Genomic DNA, 20,371 nt, shown 5'->3' with positions numbered 1-20,371 from the left:
CTAGAGTTTGGGCTATGGTGCCCTAGCCACGACCCAGTGTATCGCAGTTCATTGCCGTACTTATACTGGTCCTAGCACTACCATTCTGGTATGCATTTTGGAAAAGTTCAATTGTTTGCACCACCTCCACAGACGTAGCTTAGCTGAGCTCTCCAGCTCTAGCCCAGTTATGTGATTGACCCCACTCATCAGTTCCCTCCAGAAGTCCAGCTGGGGACACGTCCTCGTCATGTGTAGAAAATTAGCTGCAGGTGTTTTATGGTGTGTACCAGTCACCTGGCTGTTGGGACAATAATTGGTCAGTTTGTATGGAGTTATCTATACCAGACTGATTGTGGAACTGCATGAGCTTAAACCTCACATTTTGGCATAGCAGGTTAACTTACTCACACTCTTTCTTCCATTGAGACGCAGTCACATCATTCATACAGTCCCCATTCCATATGTCCCAAACTTGGTCCGTTGCACTGTCTCTGTCTGCTACCGGGGCTGCGTATTGTTGGGTATATCAGCTGCCGGCATCCTGCCAGCCCCAAGATTTGGCATGTTGTTGTTTGTTCCTGTGTTCACAAATACTGCAGGAGAGAGAACCCATAGATTAATTTACCTTATGTTGTCTCCCTGATGAATAAAGTCAGATGGGGTTCCCTAGTTTTTTGTAAAAGAACCATAGCCCACTAGTAATGCTAATGGCATGTTTTAATCATTGTGTTCCCACCCAGCATACCTAAAGTATCTGGGTGTGCTTCGATGCTTAAATTATAGTGAAGCTAGATGTTTTTGTGGGATCTAGTAAAAGTTAAAATTACCTGCAGGTATACATTCTTTATTTTATTAGGGGGAACCTTTGGTAAGGTTAAAAACAAAAACTTTTCTGATGTGCTTGGAGTAATCATGAGTTCCTACATCAAAGCAAGGGTCTGCAGTTTTCGGTTATATCTAAATGCCATTTCAGGTCATATAGCTTTCTTCAGGATCAATGTATTTTGAAGATCCCTATCCTAAAGTTATGTCTAATAAAAACCACATTGCATCATGCCACTTTAATTCCTTATAGTTCTTTTTGTCCTGTCACAAGATAATTTCTTGTTTAATAATCTGAAAAGATCAAAACGAGAGACATCTTTATTTTAATTACAGTGCTTGTAAAATTCTGTGTACACTTCGTGATCAACAGTGCACCCCACTCCATAGCACCATCTTTATGCAATAATTCCTGAGTGACCTCTTTTGCAATGCACATCACTGTGTAAACAACAAACAACGCATTATTCTCAAGCAGTGATTTTTTTTTTTTTTTGGGAGTAAAGACAAAGTGGGAACTTCTCTGATATCCCTCATGAGGATGTGTGAAAAAAGCACATTAGTGATGTACGTGTCAAGCATGCAGATCGTATTTTTATGACCTATTTTTCACACCATACATCTTGTTCAAGAGATTATCTCCCCATAAAGTCTTTGCGTCGGGCGTGCCCTATTGTCACACTCTGAGAGGGACAGCAGTCTTATTATTAGTGCCTTACAATGCTGGTATAATAGAGCCCCCATCAACACCCCAGATTACTTTGTCAAGGTGGTGCGACTGCGGAGGACTTAGAATGTCCTCTAAGCTCTGCATATTGCTGTGTGTCCCTGGCGAACGCTAGGTAAGCATCTTCCGGGTCACGTGATTTGGTGTAGTACACGTTGATGTCATCACGTTAGCGTTAAAGCTGTAAACCCAGAAATGTCTGCACCATGATACTAAATAGAGGGCCAAATGTTTTTGCTCCTCGTGGAAGTAATATAGCAACCTAATTTTTTTTCCTAAAGCGTCTTAGTTGTTTCTTTTTTTTTAATATACTATATTACTCAGGGCATCGTTCCCAACACTCTGAGACATTCCTATTTATTGTATGCCCAAGGGCTTTAAATTAGTCTTTATTACCTTTTTCACTAAATTCATCATTATAGAGGAGTGACAGTAAAGAGAAGATCAGGCTTAAGAAAAACTAGATATGCATGAGGTCCCTTATGCCCTCTCCTCACTCCCCTCTTACTATTTAAAACTTTGTTCCTGAGGCTCATTTGGGAAAGATGGCCAAGTCCCTTGAGCCATGTGGGCTAATCTAGGGCAGTGTAGAAACTGCTTAGACGCAAACCAAACTGTTCCTGCGCCTGTGCAAATTAGATGAATCTCTGGGGGCACTAATGATGTTAGCGTTCTGCTTCCAAAGGAGAATACTTTCCTTAAGTCCTTATTAAACCTCTTGTAGAGCACACCAACTCTACCACTGCTTTTTGATAGTGGGCTTAAAAGTATAGAATACCTTGCCATCCAAATCTGCTTCTTTTTTGGCTAAGGCTGTGGTCTCATCATAATTTGGAACCATATAGAGCTGAACTGGCCAAAATAATGAAAGGAGATACCAATTCAAATATAGCTTGGTTACAATATGTTATCTTATGCAAAGGATGCTGGGCCTTTGTCATGGATCATCAGTTGCAGTCTACCAAGAGGAAATATCTGACTGTTCAGTTCTTGAGCTGCAAGCCCTTTCCGAAGTTCAAAAGCTTTCTAGAAGAGATCGTTCCACCATTTCAAAAAAGTCCCTATGTCAAATTTAGTTTTGCTATTTTGCCTGTGAAAAAGTTTTCCTCAAAATGGCATTCTACTTCAAACACCAATTTCACTTGTGATTATTGTGACAACCCCACTGAGCTCATTATGCATGCGTTATTCTTTTGCCTTTCTACCGTAGCCTAGGTCCAAGTGGCTTTGTCCTTAGTGCTTAAACCATGGTATAAGAAGCTACCAAGTCACATACAGATTTCTTAGATTTGACATAACCAGAAATATTGGATTTGAAGTGAGCAAATTCTTACATTCTGCCTAGATTTTAAGAAAGAGGACTACTGCTGAAATCGGTCTACTTTGAAATCAATTGACTATTTCATTTTTTTTTTAATTGTTCTTATGCTACAGACCAAAATTGTATCTTATTTATGTATTTTATAGATTATGTAACATGACACTTTTCTGTGGTCTGTAGGAAACGTGTAGCCTAGTGTGACGTAAAGAAAATGGAATAAGAGGTTTTACTATGTTAATGTATATACCTTTTAGCCTATTTTATCAAATGTAATGAACTCTAGTATTATATGTTTTATGGGGTTAATCCCTGAAATAAACATATTAGATGATGATATGGCAGCATTGTGGCAATCTCACCACAGGAGAGGACGTGTTGGAATGGTTGACCGGTGGCAACACAAGCGCTTGTTTAAATATAGCTTCTCACACCACTTGGTGGCATACAAAAGGTATGCACACCTAGATTACATTCTAATGAACAAAAGACTAGTTAGTATCAGAGATTAAGAAGTTGGATCAGGGCACACTGACATTAATGGACCATGACCTAGTCTTCTGTGAGTTGGAGGGACATGGTATACCCCAAAATGTGTAACACCTCATGACTTCTTAAATATAGTACTGCACATCATCAGACAGGGCGTTGCAGAGTACCTTTCTTTGAATGATAGAGAAGACACTAGAGTGGTCACACTGCTGGATGCTCTCAAACCAGTCCTTAGCAGGCAATTCAATGTGGAATTGTGCATCTGAAAAAGAGGAGAGAAGCCCTGCTGGCAGTTTTGAGGGTGAACCTCTAGGCAGCCGATCAGTTGCACAAAAACATCAGCCACAGAGGCATTGGTGGAGGGTTATAGCAGATAAAAGTAGTTGAGGTAAAAAATTTAAATTACATGCTAGCTATTTTCATCGTGTAGTTTTCCAAGGGCAGTAAGAGTTCAGGAAAGCTGTTGGCGAATTTGTTACAAACGAAAACGTGCTGTTATCACATTACAGAAGCAGGAGATTCAGTAACTATCACCCAACCTGGAGAATCAGAAAAGGCCTAGTTAGAACAGATAAAAAAAAAGAAGAAAGTCTCCCAGCTATTAAGAGCCACCAACATATCAAAGTGCAGGGACAGATGGGTTTGCAGAAGACTTCTATAAAACATTTTAAGGCTTAGCTTTTGCTAATGCTTTATGGGCCTTCCTTAGAAAAGTTTGAGAGGGGGGACTCACTACCACAGAGTAAGAAGCCACGATCTTGATCATACTAAAATCAAACAAACCAACTCTGAACTATGTCTCTTACAGGCTAACCTCCCTGCTCAATGTGGATGTTAAACTACTGGCAAAATATGTTGATCTCCGAATGCAGACTATAATGGCAGCAATAGTGCATCTGTACCAGCAGGCTTTAACTCTGGCAGGCACCTGTGCAGCAATACAAAGAAAGCACTAAACATAGATTACGTTGGTCTTAAAGGGAACCAAAGAGCAATACTGCTAACATTAGACGCTAAGAAAGCAATTGATATAGTGAATTGCCGTTTCATCAGAAAAGTACTGAAGGCTGTTGAGTTTGGATGAGGCTTCCTGAACTAGGCACTAGTGTTCTATCAGTACCAGAGTGCCCACATAGAGGTCAATAACACCTTGTCAGAGTGGTATGCATAGAAAGAGTAACCATACAGGGGGTGAACTCTCCTCCCCTTTTCTGCACCTTGATGCTGGTGCCGCAGTGTAGAGGGTCCGGCCAAACTAACACACAAAATGCATCAAGCTGCATGGAGATTATTCAAATATACCATGTTTGCAGATGACATTGTGCTGTCCATTACAAACTCTGTGACCTCACTACCTCTTGTTTTAAAGGACCTTATTAAATTCTTGTATTTCAGAGTCCAAAATTAACCTTACTAACTCAGAGGGACTTAATATCTCCGAGCTGGACAATCACTGGTTTTCTGGTACAGTCATCCTTGGCAGAGGATCGGATTGCAGCATTAGATACTCTCTCCCAATGCATATCAGGACAGATCCCTCCGTTTTGAGCTTCAAAAGACAACTAAAATATCTGCTTCTCAACCAACACTTCAAACCTTCATACTCCAACACCTAGCCCACCACTGAACTCTTTTCTTCATGTCGCTTGTTTCCCCTCCACAAACTACTGTAACCCTACCCCTCAACGAGTCTATATTTTATAATCTATGCTCTCCATCATGGCCTTGTCCATTGTCTTTGTCTTTGTCTGTAAAGAACTCTGATACCCCTGGGTCTTGCCAGCGCTACATAAAAATCCTTAAATAAATAATATTGTTATCTAGATATTCAAATAGCTGACAAACTCCCAAAAATGATTAAATGAACCTGATAGCCCTGCACAGTATGGTGCGATTGGAGCTGTCAGCTTGAAACATAAACCCTGATCCTGGGTCGACTGCACAGTGCGTCTCAAAATGATGACATTGCCCAAAGTATTTTATATCTTCAGGCACTACCCGTATATATAAAGAGAGACTATTTGATGGTGCTACTGTGGCTGTGCTCTAATTTCATGTGGCAGGAGAAAAGGGTGAAAATCTGGAGAGCACAATGCTCTGTACTAAGCAAAGATGGGGACAGAGAGCCCCAGACCTGACTAAATACTACTAGTCAGCACAGCTGTGCAACCTAGAGGAATGGTCAAAGAAAGAACCACATAAAGTGCATGACTGATCACAGAGAATTGGCACATCATGGCTACACCAGAATACCAACCTGTAACAGGAACAAAAGCTATTCTGAAAGTTTTTAATTTCTGTAGCACCAAGTGTAAGCTAAGAAAATATTCATCTCCACTTACCCCAATGTTGGTAAAAGAAATGTTGCACCGTGGATAGCAAGACAGACTTTTAAGAGCTAAATGAGGCTGGCTGGCAGTGAGGGGTGTTTAGTGGATTTAGTGGAGTAGAAATACTTTTGAACTAAAGCCTTTTGAACAAGTTGTCTAATGGAGAGGAATATATTTTGGTATTTACGGATTATGCACTGGGTATTATACCCATCAGTGAAACAGGGAGCCACTAGGCTTTTCATTCCATTTGGTAAATACTACCTGAATTATGAGGGCAGAGGTCACTGCGTCTACAGCATATACTGGATCTTGAACAGTCCCTTAACAGGAGTAAAAAGAGTCTTCCAAAAATCATCGCACAGAACTGGTGATAACTTTAGATCCTAATCAATGAGCTGAAACACTCATCAAAGTGAAAAACTGCAGTGCATTCCGATGGGAGAGAGGTTCTCTTCAAAATCATATAATGATGAAATGACATGCCAGCTTAAATCAGAGTAATGGGACACTCTGAAGAGAGTCACTGTTGGATTAACCGTGGAGAGATAAGTATAGTAAAATCACTGCTTTTGTCTTGCCTCTGCTTTGGCACCCTTCTGGAGATTATGATGTGGACTGAGGTGGTGACAAGGTCACAACTAGCTGAATGCCCAGAAGTAATCCTATTGGTCCTTCAAATCCAATACAGTCTGCCTTTTGCATGCTAGGACATGGAAAATTGAATTTTGCATCATAGGATCCTCAGTGTTAGTATTAAACACAAAACTTTTACATGTCTCAGCAGGGATCCCGGAACACTTTTTCTTGAAAAATATCATTATTAATTGGAGGTAATACCTCAATGCCCACTGTTTAGAGGTACCTCCATTAAGGAATGATAGGCCTGGTTTTTGACTGAAATTTGCTGTGGTATAAAAGGTGTCTAAACAATTTAAAAAGACCACATTACAGCACCTGCCAACAGGGTAACCATGAGTTGAATTAGAAGCACTTACGTTGAACACTTACAGAGGAGGAAAATGAAGTTAAAAGAATAAGCCTGTCAGGTCAAGAGTTCAGTGAGTGTAAGAAATAATATACTGTTACTTTCAGGAGCCATCAACTCTCTTCCCAGCATGCACTGTACTAGCAGGTTGACTTAGAGCCTCAATTCTTTTTATCGGCTCATGATGAGGCAATCTCTGAACACTCTCTGGGTTACTTCACCTAGTTTATTCTTTAACTTTTCACGCAAAAGTAAATTTTACTGGCTTCATTTGACATCTTTGAAGCTAAACTACATTTTTCACCATTTGTTTTTATCAAGTGTGAATTTTTTCTCAGATTGCCTTCTCCTTTTATGAAGTGCCCTGCATGTGGCCAAAATAGGGCATCATCGGACCCACATTTGGTGTGTGTTGTCTGCCTCCCGGCCTCTCACTCTGTTAAAGAGTGTGAATTTTGTAAAAAAATGCCTAAGCAAGCCCTAAAAGATTGGGAGGGCATCCGCTTGAGAGGCAAACTGGAAAACCTATGCCAGGAGGAAGAGGAGAAAAACAGAGAAGGGGCTCCTTCTTCTGAAACAAGAATCTCTAACTCCAAAGACACCCATATAGGGAGATACAGTGAGAGAATACATAAAAAAAACACCATTATCATCACTCTGGTCACATGCACCACTCTAGAGAACAATGGTTGATAATGAGGCAGGCGTCAGCACCAATTACTGTCGAGGAGCACGGCAACAGCACTGCTAACGTCAACGACGGCACCTTCGGTAACACTAAGTTTACCTTCGACATTGCTTCCTGTTTCGACTCCACAGCTGTCGATGGTGAGATTGTCTAAGGCCGAACTTTTGACACTGACACATCACCGTTCGCATTCGAGAATATCAGTTTCAATTTTTTCTCTTTGTCTCCTTTCAGCCAGGTGATGATAGGGTGACTAGACCAACCTTGATAATTCCTCAGGATGATCCTGTTCAGGAACACCTTCCTCCTCTTGATTTTCCTCCAAGACCAGTTTCACCTCAAAGTACAATACCTTTTCTGTTGACATTGGAACCAATACCTACACCAACAGTGTTTCCAAGTACTGAAGGACAGTCACAATACTCTACACCAAGACATTCAACGCCATAAAGACGCAAAAGAAGAATGCCTTCTCAGTCTCCATCACAGACTAGGAGTTATTCTTCTGACCTACACTCCCACTTCTCCGGCATCATCATCTCTAAAAATGTCTCCTGTAGATTACATCTTGATCTTCCAAAATGTTGTAGTTAGAAGAGCCAACAAACTGAGTATACAATAACAGATGCTACAGGCCTCAGTTTCATATCATAATGGAGAGGCTGCAACCAAGACCCTCACCAATACTCACCTTACCCTTGGTACCAGGTTTAACGGAAGATACGGAAGAAAAATTCCTTTCTCCTTTCTACATTAAGGCAGCAACCCCTCAACTTTATAAAAAAAAAATACATGGTCTCATAACAAGATCCTATCTGAGGCAAGACACTAAGCCTCATACAGTCATGGTTTGATTGCGAGACAGAATTTTTTTCAGCTCCAGGGACTTTAAAGCCTTCTGAAAAGGAAAGGAAAAGATTGGATACAATGGGGAGGAAAATTATGTCTTCAGCTGTTAATTTTAAAAACTCCAGTGCATCTACCCTAGTGGTTCGATATGACAGAGCCTCTCGAGAATCCTTGGCTGTGTTTGCAGGTGATCTGCCAAAAGATAAGGCACATGATTTCATGGAAATCATACAAGAAGGTCAGACTGTTTCAAAGCATTCCATCACTGCAGCCATAGATGAGGCAGATTTGGCTGTTACTCAGTTCTGTAATGGGATATCGCTCAGACTGACTTCAGACGCTCAATCAAAAATTATGACCCTCCTTGTTACTGCTGCAGTTCTCTTTTTGGTCCACACACTGATGAAGAAATTGAAAAAATAAGCACAAACCCCAAAAGCAGTGTACTTGGAGGGAGGAAAAGATGTTTCCATGCCCAGTATTATTGGAGGGACTAAAGATTAAAATCTAGACAGAGGGTTCTATCCTCTCAATGGTTTTTCCATTCCCAGTCTCAAGGTCGCCAACAGCAATACCAAAAGCAACAATTACAATCTAGGAATAACCAAGTCAGAGGACAACAGCATCAACAACCATCAATTCTCCTCCAAGACCAGATGTTTTTCCAAACAGTGAGAGTCACACTCTTTTCTGTATCCTACTCCGGTAGGAGGGAGTGTCTCTTGTCATTTATCAGAGTGCAAGTTGATAACCACAGACAAATGGGTCCTACAAATTACTGAAAACAGATAATCCATCCAGTTCAGACAACCTCCCAAAACCCAAAACCAAAACGTCAATACGTCAATGCAATACCCCCAAAACCAGCACCAAAACGTCAACTGTCACTATTGAAAAAGGAGGGACAATCCTTTCTCCGAAAATTAGCAATAGAACTGGTTCAGTTTCCTCAAAGAGGAAAAGGTATCTATTCAAGATACCTTTTGGTACCCAAGAATAGCAAACAACTGGAATTCAGGCCTATACTCAACCTAAGACACGCAAACAAATTTGTCAAAAGACAAAAATTCAGGAGGTTAGACCAGCATCAAATCTACCCACAGTCTATGAAAGGACATTGGATGTGTTCTGTAGATCTCCAAGACACATTTCTGCATACCTTTCCTACGTTTTTTTGTAGGGAAATCTCATACACATATACTGTCTTCCAATTCGGTCTAAAGTGCACTCGCAGGACATTCTCAAAATGCATGGCAGCAGTAGCAACTCACCTCCTAAGAAGTAAGATCTACATGTACCCTTATCTAGAAGATTAACAGGTAAAGGCACACTATTGCCATTCAAGCACAACCTCTTCACATCGCCAACTTCTAGATCACCTAGGAACCACCCTAGACACTACCAAATGAAAAGTGTATCCTTTGGAGGAGTGATTGTCCACCGTTTTTCAGAAATGTCAGCTACTGCTTCAAATGCCTTGTCCAAAAGCTCAACAGATCTCATCTGTACTTGACACCATGGCATCTTGTATTTACCTAGCTCCAAATGCACGTCTCAGGAAGAGAACCATACAGTAGTCCCTTAAGGACCAATGGTATCAATGGAAGGATGATTGAGAAGACAAACTGTTTCTTACAACACAAGCCACACAATCTCTGATGTGGTGGTGCAAGAGAGACAGTTTACTGAAAAGAATCCCTTTCTTTGAGGATTTTCCAAAACAAACAATATTCACAGACAGGGTGTGAAACACATTTACAAGGTCTCACAATACGAGGACAGTGGTCACAAAAAGCATTTGTACCACATAAACGTTGTAGAAATGAAAGCGGTCAGACTAGCCATGAAAGCCTTTGCACCGTCTCGATGACAAACAGGATACTTAGTCAGACAATACCACGACAATGCACTACACAAATAAGCAAGGAGGTACCAGATTAAGGATTCTAGCCATACAGGCTCAGACAACATGGCCTTGGTTACCGACAAGGAACTTTTCGATCCAAGCAATCCACCAACCAAACACCCAAAGTTGCAGAGCAGATCTTTTAAGCAGATACTTTATAGACAACCACAAATTGGAACTAGACAATACAGTTTTACCAAGCATTTTCTAAGACTGCCGTTTACCCAACATAGACTTATTCGCCACAGAAGAAAATGCAAAATGCCCAAATTTCACATTGTGAGTGTGGGAGTGCCCTTTTGATAAATTGGTCAAAAAGCTTTCTCTACGCCTTTCCCCCAATTCCTTTAATTCCAACTGTACACCTAGACTCAAGACATCAGATGCTTTAATGATGCTAATAGCACCAGAATGACCCAGACAGTGGTGGAATCCAGAGCTACTTCACCTCTCCGTTTGGCCCACAAGAGATTTCTGTGTAAGGGAACATTTTTCATCTCAATGTACAGTCCTTGAATTTGGGTGCATGGCTCTTGAAATCATCTGATAGGGACACCTAAAACTTCCTCTAGACTTTGTGACTATTCTTAAAGAAGCAAAACGACCAAGCACAAGGGCATCCTATTCTTTTAAATGGAAAAGATCTGTCATCTGTGCCTTCAAAACCACAATGATCCACTTACATGCCAAGAAGATGTTATCTTGCCATATTTGTATCATTTGTCATGTTCAAATTACAATTCAACTCTATAAAAGTGTATTTAGATGTCATAATAGGATATAGGAAAGGACCAAATCAAAGATCTTTATTCACTTCACCAGTGGTTAAAGACTTCCTAAAGGGACTGAAAAAGACTTCTCCTCCTAGCCTGCTCTTCCTTGGGAACTAAACTTAGTGGTATCTAAATTAATGGCTCCTCCTTTTGAGCCTACACATAAGGCCTCAATACAGCATCTCACGTGAAAAGAAGCTTTTCTAGTAGCTATTACTTCACTGAGAAGAGATAGTGAGCTGCAAGCTCTATCTTCTGTAGAACCTTTTACTATTTTTTTCAAGAATACAGTGTTTTTCAGTCATCTCAGATTTCCACATTAAACAAACAATCTCACTCTCAGTATTATTCAATAATCCTTCTTCGCTGCGAAAGAACTGCATTCTTTAGATGTGCGGAGAGTTCTTAAGATTTATTTGGAAAGAACAAAAGAAATCCACAAAACTAATCAGTTGTTCATAAACTATGGAACCTTGAGAACGGGCATGGCTTCATTAAAACAAACTATAACTAGGTGGATAGTTTCCTGCATTACCTGTTGCTGTCAATTAGCTAATAAACTTCCAGGTAAACCTAGTGACAATTCTACACACAGTACGGCTACATCTGTCGCCTGGATTAAAGATGTCCAAATTACAGAAATGTATAATGCAGCCACATGGAAATCGGTTCACACTTTTTCTAAATATTGCTGTTTAGTTGAAGACTTGAGCAGATTTTTTGCTAGACCAGGCAACTCTAAAAAAAAAATATATATATATATATATATATATATATAATAATAATAATTAGAGTATTTCTCATTTGCCTCATGCTTATTTTCTGCAATTAAAATTTGTTTTATTTTTTTACATGGCCTTGTATTGACATCTGCGAGTTAGGGATATGCTTGCTGTTCTTTTCTCTGTTTGACTAGCAGTGAGGATCCTGTCGTGCAGAAGGAAAAGTTACTCACTTGTATCCCTAGTTCTGTACTTGCTGAAGTCATAAACTACCCTCACTCCTCCCCAGTTGTCAGTACATTTACTCTTTATTTTTCACTTTCTACACATTTTACCACTATTCAAAAGGAACTGAGGCTGTGAGGCAAACTGCCAGTACAATGTATGCTGGCAAGGGAAGCCATGGGCTCCTTAAAGTAGTACTGTGTTTTTTCTTGCACTTAGTGAACGCTTGACCTAACAAGCTCCTTGTACAGTTCATTTTCTTCCAGTGTAGTACTCAATGGAAGTGCGTCTAATTCAAGTTGTGGGGCCTTATTGCCAGGTGCTGCAATGTGGTCTTTTTGCATGTTTAGTTACCTTTTTATAATACAGAACATTTCAGTAAAAAATGCAGGCCTGTCATTCCTTACTGGAGGTAACTCTATACAGTGGGGATTGAGGTATTACCTCCTAATAATATTTTTTTTCGAAATTTGAAGAGAAATGGTTCCAGGATCCCCACAGATGTATGGGACTTTTCTGTGTTTATGACTTCAGCAAGGATACATACTATGCAGAGCTAGAACCTTTCCTTTCACAAGCTTGTGGCAACAACACGTTATCTTTGCAAAATGAAGTTCCTCAATGCCTCCAATGGGCACAGTTTGTCTAGAAAGCATATGATTGCCCCTGGAGTGGAAAAGTTGATTGGAACGGCACAAGAGGAGTGTTAGGAATTTAGTAAACAGTAGAAAATATTGCTGGCCTAAATTGGTAAAGGATTTAGGGAACTACATAGTCCCACAAGATTGCACGTGCTGAATATTCTCGACAACTGCACGATAGAGCTCTGCAACACTACCAGGAAAGACAGAGCATTCTTTAGAACATCAAATATATAAGCATGAGTCAGAGTGTCCTCAGGTGGGGAGCACAGTCAAGAATACAATAAATCCTTGGGAGTGGACCTGAGAGAATGTGATGGGAAAGGGTCAACAGCACTAGGGTCTTTGGTGGAGGAGCAAGATAGTTTGATAACTTCATTAGTGAGACTGTTAAGTATTATCCAAAAGCAGGAGGAAAATGCAGTGGATTTAAAGTTGGAGGAAAAGTTTTATTAAGTTTTTGGTAGCTATGGGCAAATTGAATTGTATTTTCGAAAAGCAATACAAAAAATATTTAAAACTAAAGTAGAATGAGATTTTCTTTACCTTATATACTGCACAGTTTCCTCTAAGGACTTGGGTCGCTGTGTCTGTTGTCCACATATCACTGTGGCTCAGTCACTTTACTCCTTTTTAGAAGCTCTTTACGGGCTTACATCTTCAAAGCTCCCTGCTACACCTTCCTAACTCTTGATGATGTGCTATTTAGATCATCATTGTGATACTTTGAAAGATTGTTGTGTAAACATAAATGACCTTGTTTCCTTTCACTTTTACTTGCATGTCATAAACTATTATTTTAAAGTGAAAAGAGCAAAGGGATTTTTTTGTGCTTATTTCTTCCCAGTTCAGAAACCTGCAGCATTGTTTCTCATTCCTTCTAGTAGCAATACTTATTCTGCAGATTGTCTTAATATTGCTCTAAATTTCGTTGATTTCTCATTCTACTGTAATAAAAATGACAAAACATCCTTTTCTTACTCTTGTAACACTGCATTTGATCATACAACTTCCCAATTAGTCATCTTTTCTTCTTCTTTCCTTGTTACTGAAGCTCAGGTGTATAATTTTCTCAAATGACCTAACTCTGCTGTTATTGCTTTTGATCCAATACCTTCTATGGTTCAACCCTGCTTTGTCTTTCCAAGTTGTTAAATATCTGTTTTGGTCCCCTTTGTCTTCTGGGATCTTTCTTAGGCAAGTAGGCACCTGGACACCTAGCCTGCCACTTGCCTGTGGCATCCAGTTCCTGCTTGTTCTAGCCACACTGCCGCTGCCCGGGTTTTCCTGCCTTGGTTTTCCCATTCACTGTTCTCCCAGATCAAAAGAAGCCCTGCCCACTCCAGGACCTACTTAATGCAGGCTGTAGCGCAACCGCCCTGCCGACGTCCTTAGTGGGCACTCTGAAGGCGTGCCAAAGGCAAGCCCATCTGGGCCTGTCTGGGTCCGCCTGCACTTGGACCGCACTCCGTGCCACAACCTCTGGCTCTCCCGCCCCTTTGCAGATACATCATTGCCAAGCTCTACACCCTTGACCCCGGACGCCGCAACAAACAATGCCACCACGCCGACCCATGCTCCACAGTGGGACATTTCACCTGCACCCACTGCCACTTCAGCTGAAACAGCACACACACCAACCCTACACCACCGGAACAAAAACACCAACTCACATGCACCCTTCTCGACACACGCTCACTATGCAAACACACCACTGACTTTTGGGACCTCATCTCCACCCTGACTCCCGATGTCCTCTTCCTCACTGAAACATGCTTGAACCTCACTTCCGTGCCTGACATTGCCACTGCAATACCTGAAAGATACAAGATCACTCACCATGACTGTATCAGCAAGCCTGGTGGGAGGGTTCGCCATCCTACAGAAAGAATCCATACAGTGCACCACCACAAATGATGACATCTCCCCAGCTATGGAACACCTCAACTTCCGACTCCAAACAGACAGCAAAACCACCACCAGGGCACCCTTACCTATCGTCCTCCAGGACCACGTCGAGCCTTTTGCAACTTCATTGCCAACTTCATCGGGCTTCTCTCCATACACTCCAGCAACTACATTTTCCTCAGCACCCTCAACTTCTGTCTCAACGACCTCACTGATATTAACACTATCAATCTGCTAGACAGCATGACCAACATCAAACTTGCCCAACATGTCCACGACCCCACACACACCTCAGGCCACAAGCTAGACCCTGTCTTCACCTCCAGCAACCACATCAAGTACAGCCACACCACGGAACTCACCTGGTCTGACTACTCTATTGTCCACTTCAACATCACCAGCTCACAGGCCACAGCCGCCAGTCTGCCCAGTGCCCCCACTGCAGCTGGAGCAAAGCCTCAAAAGACACATGGATCAAAGCCCTCAACACTACCCACCCCATCTCCTCGAACAACATAGACCAGAACATCAGAAACTTAAACAATGGGATAACCAACTGCGCCCACAGCGTTGCTCCTATTGGCAACAACTCCCACAGAAGATCCAGCAAGTCGAATAGTGGTACACTGAATACCTCAGAACATCTAAACCGCACTGTAAATAACTTGAAAGGAGATGGTGCACCAGCAAGACGCGACTGACAAGACCTCCTTCAGGACAGCCATAAACCTCTACCACAGACAGTTCAGAGAATCAAAGAAAAAGGCCTTAGCCTCACACATCTAATCAACCTCCAATAACAGCAAAGAACTCTTCAACATCATCAAAGAATTCTCCAATCCCTCAGCAGCAACAAACATTACCCCATCACAGGAACTCTGCGACAACCTTGAAAACTTCTTCTACAACAAAATCACCAACATGTACAGAAACTTCAAACCTCTGCCCAAGGCCACTGACTTCTTCAAGCAACACAACGACCCTGCTACCACCACAGACATCTGACTAACTGAATGGAGCCAGCTCATCCTACAGGACACCGCCTCTATCATGATTTCTGTCCACTCAAAGAACCCCCAACTGACCCATGCACTCATTATATCTTCAACCTAGGCGAAGCCAGAATCAGCCATGTACTCACCACATTGTTCAGTTGCCACAGCCACCTTCCCCAAGGACTGGAAGCACGCAGAAGTCAACACCCTACTAAAGAATCCATCGTCAGACCCCAGCGAAATCAGCAACTACAGACCGATCTCCCTGCTCTCATTCCCAACCAAAATAATAGAAAAAGCCTTCAACCAACAACTCACCTCACATCTGGAACATGGCTCCTCCATATTCAGATTCCGCAGCAACCACAGCACAGAGACAGCCCTCATCGCAGCTACTAGTGACATCTGAGCCCTACACGACCGAGGAGAGACTGCGGCTCTGATCCTCTTAGGCCTCTTGGCAGCACAACATAGGAATCCAAGGAACTACCCTCAGATGGATCACCTCTTTCCTCACCACAAGAACCCAAAATGTCAGCCTTCCCCCACCCTTCAGCTTCCAACCCAAGGTAATCATCTGTGGAGTACCCCAAGGACACTCACTCAGTTGCCCTCACTCAGCCCCACCCTCTTCAACACTTGTATAACGCCTCTGGCCAGCATCGCCAAAACCCATGGGCTCAACATAATTTCCTATGCTCATCCTCTCCCTCTCTGAAGACACCCCCAAGACCTACTTCCACAACTGCATGACAGACATCGACAACTGAATGAAGGACAACGTGTACAAGAGAGAGGTACTGATTTCCAGAAACAAACGCTCCCCATGGGACTCATCCTAGTGGCCCTCAGAACTCGGACCGACTCCTACTCCCACTGACCACTCTAGGAATATTATCCTGCACAAAAAGCTAACCATAACAACTCAGGTAAAGTCCATCTCCTCCTCCTGCTTCTTCATCCTCCGCATGCTTTGTAAATGATTCAAATGGCTACCCCAAGCTCCAGACTCACCATCACCCAGGCCCTCATCTCCAACCAATTGGACTACAGCAACGCACGGATCGCAGCTCACTTCGACAACTACAGACCATACAGAACGCTGCTCCACAGATATGTCTCAGAAACCTCCTGGTTAGGAGGAACATACAGTGCAAAGCAACCCATGGTGCGGAGTCTGAAATGTGGGTTTTTGAACATCGGATCCTTATTGAAGAATTGGTGGGAGTTCTTTGTGAATCCCCTAACCCCAGTCTGAAAACTGAAAATCATGTGGGTTGTAGAATCTAGCTCTTTGACTCATCTTGAAAATAGAGAGTAAGGTTACTATTTTAAATTAGGGAATAATTCTCACTTCTCTCTGTGGTGGACGTCCGCTTCAGAGACACTGGGCTGCCTGCTTTGACAAATACTTGCCTTTTGTAGCTCTGTTGACCTTGCTTCCTCTAGTCTTCCAGTGGAAAGTGATTTCAGGTTTCACATCAACAATGTCGCCAACTCCAACTGTTGTCTATTAGAAACCAGTTTGGTGGTGATGGGTTGCTCCAGCTGATTTATTAACATAGTCACGCATAAGCGGCAAGACATTTAAACGTTGTCCACCGCACTTAATTGAGGTGGTAGATTGTTGTACTACTATAGCTACCATGTCTGCAACCTCCTCAGTAAATGGTACCTTATACATTGGTTTATCCCTGATATAAAATAAGAAAATTTGTTTAGATGGCAGACTGGATGTATTGTTATAAAAAAAAAAAAAGCTCACTCACTATAAAACATGCTTTTGTGAGGCCACAGCCACATACATTACCTCTCAGCTATATTCTGTCTTTTGCCTACTGGATCCTCTAGATACCAATTGGGTAAACAGCCTTGGCGATAGGCCTGCCTGGCAGATAGCCCCAGGACTTTCCATGTCACCACCCTGTTTCTGTGAGGCAATGAGGAGATTCTGTGGCTAGATGGCAGTTGCCTGCCCCCTGGATTTCCTGTGCAAGGAGTAAGAGGGTTACCTAAAGCAACACATCTGTGAAGTCTTCCAACTATGGTGGGCAATCCCAGAGCACAGGTGGGATGGATTACTGAACATGCTCTACAACTCCACATAAAAAATATAAAAAGTAGGTGAACTAACATGTTATACTCATTCTCCTTATGAATGTGAGAGAGAGAATCCCTGGAAGGAGAAGGACATGTTAACTATAATCTTAGTTCCCCATCATGGGTATTCTCTGTTCATATGCATCCCACAATCTCCCCAACTACCAAACACACTGTCTGAATGTGTTTTTCTTATGTTCTCTACATGTGTGTCCTCCCAAGATAAACATGTTGGATAGCCCAACAAAGCAGGATGGGACAGAGCAGCTTCTGGTCCTGGTTTAGGTTGTGCTTGCTATTTCTGTTACCAATGGATTTACTCTAGGCTACCAGTGAAAGACAGGATAAGCTCCAAGCTCTGCTGTCTGGCCTACAAGGCAATCCATTAAAAGGCCTAAAAAACGTTCACAGTCGTAATACTCTAAGGATTGAAGTTCCTAAGTTCAAATCACTTTTCTTCCCATAATTGATCCTTTTCTTGATTGGCAGCCTCAGGAACGGGGCTCAACAGGCCTATTATTCTACCAGGAATTTCCCTGATGGGCTGCAATTTCGAAAGCCCAGGGTTGCTCCTGGTGCCTCTCCCACACAGTGCCAAGCTTATTTGCTGCAAGCACTAGAGAGCTTCAAAAGAGAGAAAGGAGTGGATGAAGGGTGAAGATAGAGAGAAAAGAAGAAGACTGAGAGGAGAGTGAGAGAATGGATGGTTGGAACGAAAGAGTTTGTTTTTGCTAGGGATGCTATTGGTTTCCCAGTCCTGCCTTGCTCAGAAGGGAACTATCTATTGAGAAACGTCAGAGTGCATCCCTCACTTTTTATCCTATGCCTACTGTAATCCTACTCTTCACTCATTGTTTTCGCCTCCTTTTTAGTGATGAATCAATTGTTTGCATTTGTTCTCAATGTTACCTTGTCAAACTGTTAAATCTATTGATTCTGTGTTTGATGAGAAGGGCCTAAATGCCTCTGGGTGCCAGTGTGCTACATACAAATATTGAATAATTAAATACTTTAAATGATCCATGCCTCCAGGTAGTGCAATGTGTGCTATTCAAATTTTTTCCAACAATTTTACTATTGTTTTCCAGAACCCTTTGATGTGACTGGTCGAATCATGCAGTACATAAATGGCGCCTGCTTCACACACCAACTGCCTATAGCTGAGGCCATGCTGACTTGCAAGCATAAATTGTAAGTAGATGCAGTCCACTGGTCAATCACTTGTGGTTAGGGTGTACATTTACCAAATAACATTTCAGAGCTGGCTGGTGTTAATCTGATCTTCAAGTGCATTAACAGGCATATTTTAGGTACAGTCATAGCTAGATAAATGCTAAACTAGTAGAGCCATTCTGACGTATCCATATAAATGTCAGGTACATAGTTTGTGGCAATCATCTGCTCTATGGTTACAGCTTGGTAAGAGCATGCCTCCATATTATACATTAAAAGCTAATTCATTCTGAATTCGTTATTGGTTGCAAGTACATACACTCTTGATAAATGAAAAGCTTTTAGGGTAATCATGTATATTAGCTCTCCTTGGCTGCTCTATTTCTTACACATTCACTGAACCCAATTAACAGAGGGAGAATAACAGTCCATTACCTTCACTACAACTGTCTGCACGTTTGGAAAGCACTAATTCAAGACCCATTGTTGTTATAACCATCGTGTATGTATGTATATTTTGTTTCTGTAGTGCAAACCTAGCCTAAGCGTATAAATTCAACAAGTGATAGGAGAGGTGGATTAGTTATGGGTGCTTACCGTATTGTGTTGTAGTGTTCAATAAAGAGGTGATTCGTCAACCCTTTTCTAAATTGAAAAATTGGTTAGGTGGTCCTGATGGATATGGGGATGTTGTTCAAGATACTGGGTGCATGGATGGAAAATGACTGCTGTTTTGTATATCTTTTTTACTCTTCTTAGTCTGCAGTCTTGTGGGGTCTTATCTGTGGGTGCGCAGACAACTACCAGAGGTGGTGAGCTTGTCTGCAAGGTAAGGGGTGGTGCTGGTAGTGATAACTTTGTAAATGATGCTGCTAGTTTTGAAGATGCGGGTGGGCTAGCAAGAGGATCCAAAGGAGTTTCTTCAGGAAGGAGGTGATATCATATTTCTTCAGGTCCTGGATTAGACATGTTGTGATGTTTATGATGCCTTTAAGGGTTGCCAGTGTGTATTGTGAAAGGCCATGGAGCAGGATGTTACCACCATCCAGATGCAAGAGTACAATGTCCTGAACAGCAGTTCCTAAATTGAAGAGGGAACTGGCACAAAGCCATCATAGTTTTTTTTGGCAGTGTGTTACTTGAGGTTGAGTTTGATGTCCACGGTGAAACCAAGTGATTTGGCATTCACTGTAAGTTGAGGTTCAAAACTATCAAGGTTCATGTAATTGAGCCAGGTTTGTACTGTTATTCGAGGCACATAACAGAAATTCCTTCTTGTTTGGGGCGAGCTTTGGGTAGACACGGGACATCCAGGTCTGGATGATATCCAGGCAGTGTTTGAGGCATTAGCTACCTGAAGCAGATTTGATTTTCCAGTATTTGTATAGCATTGGCCTATTGTTAAATCTTGATGCTGTTTTGTGAGAGCAGAGCACCAAGCGGCTCCATATAAGAGGATGAAGATCACAGGACTCCACAGGTGATAGCGATTTTTTTGAACCAGAAGGTGCCCATGTGAACAAACTGATATTTATTGGAAAAGTAGGAGAAACAGTGAACAGTTCAAACACTTCACTGGCCACAGCAATAACACTAGCAGAGATAGCAAAACCATAAAGTGGCCAAACGACAGGATAATGAGACCTTCAAACCTCTGTGGCTGTAGGGAATTCTCTGGCTAGGAAACAGTGAATACCCTGACCTCCTCCTCCTCCTCAGTGTACCATTTCAG

The 20,371-nt window shown here is 41.9% G+C and overlaps 1 protein-coding gene across 3 annotated transcripts in view; it reads left to right on the top strand.

Annotated features, from left to right (window-relative positions):
• Positions 1-20,371, top strand: part of PACS1 (phosphofurin acidic cluster sorting protein 1) — a 1,571,500-nt gene that overhangs the window by 1,136,215 nt on the left and 414,914 nt on the right. For all 3 annotated transcript variants that reach the window (XM_069207928.1, XM_069207930.1, XM_069207929.1), the window contains one exon: positions 18,555-18,657. In XM_069207928.1, coding sequence (XP_069064029.1) covers positions 18,555-18,657 — 103 coding nt within the window. The remainder of the gene's footprint in view (positions 1-18,554; positions 18,658-20,371) is intronic.

The sequence above is a fragment of the Pleurodeles waltl genome, chromosome 9, assembly GCF_031143425.1.
Source record: "Pleurodeles waltl isolate 20211129_DDA chromosome 9, aPleWal1.hap1.20221129, whole genome shotgun sequence".
NCBI classification, from domain to species: domain Eukaryota; kingdom Metazoa; phylum Chordata; class Amphibia; order Caudata; family Salamandridae; genus Pleurodeles; species Pleurodeles waltl.
Note: the sequence above shows the minus strand (reverse complement) of the source record. Positions and strands in the feature narration are given on the sequence as shown.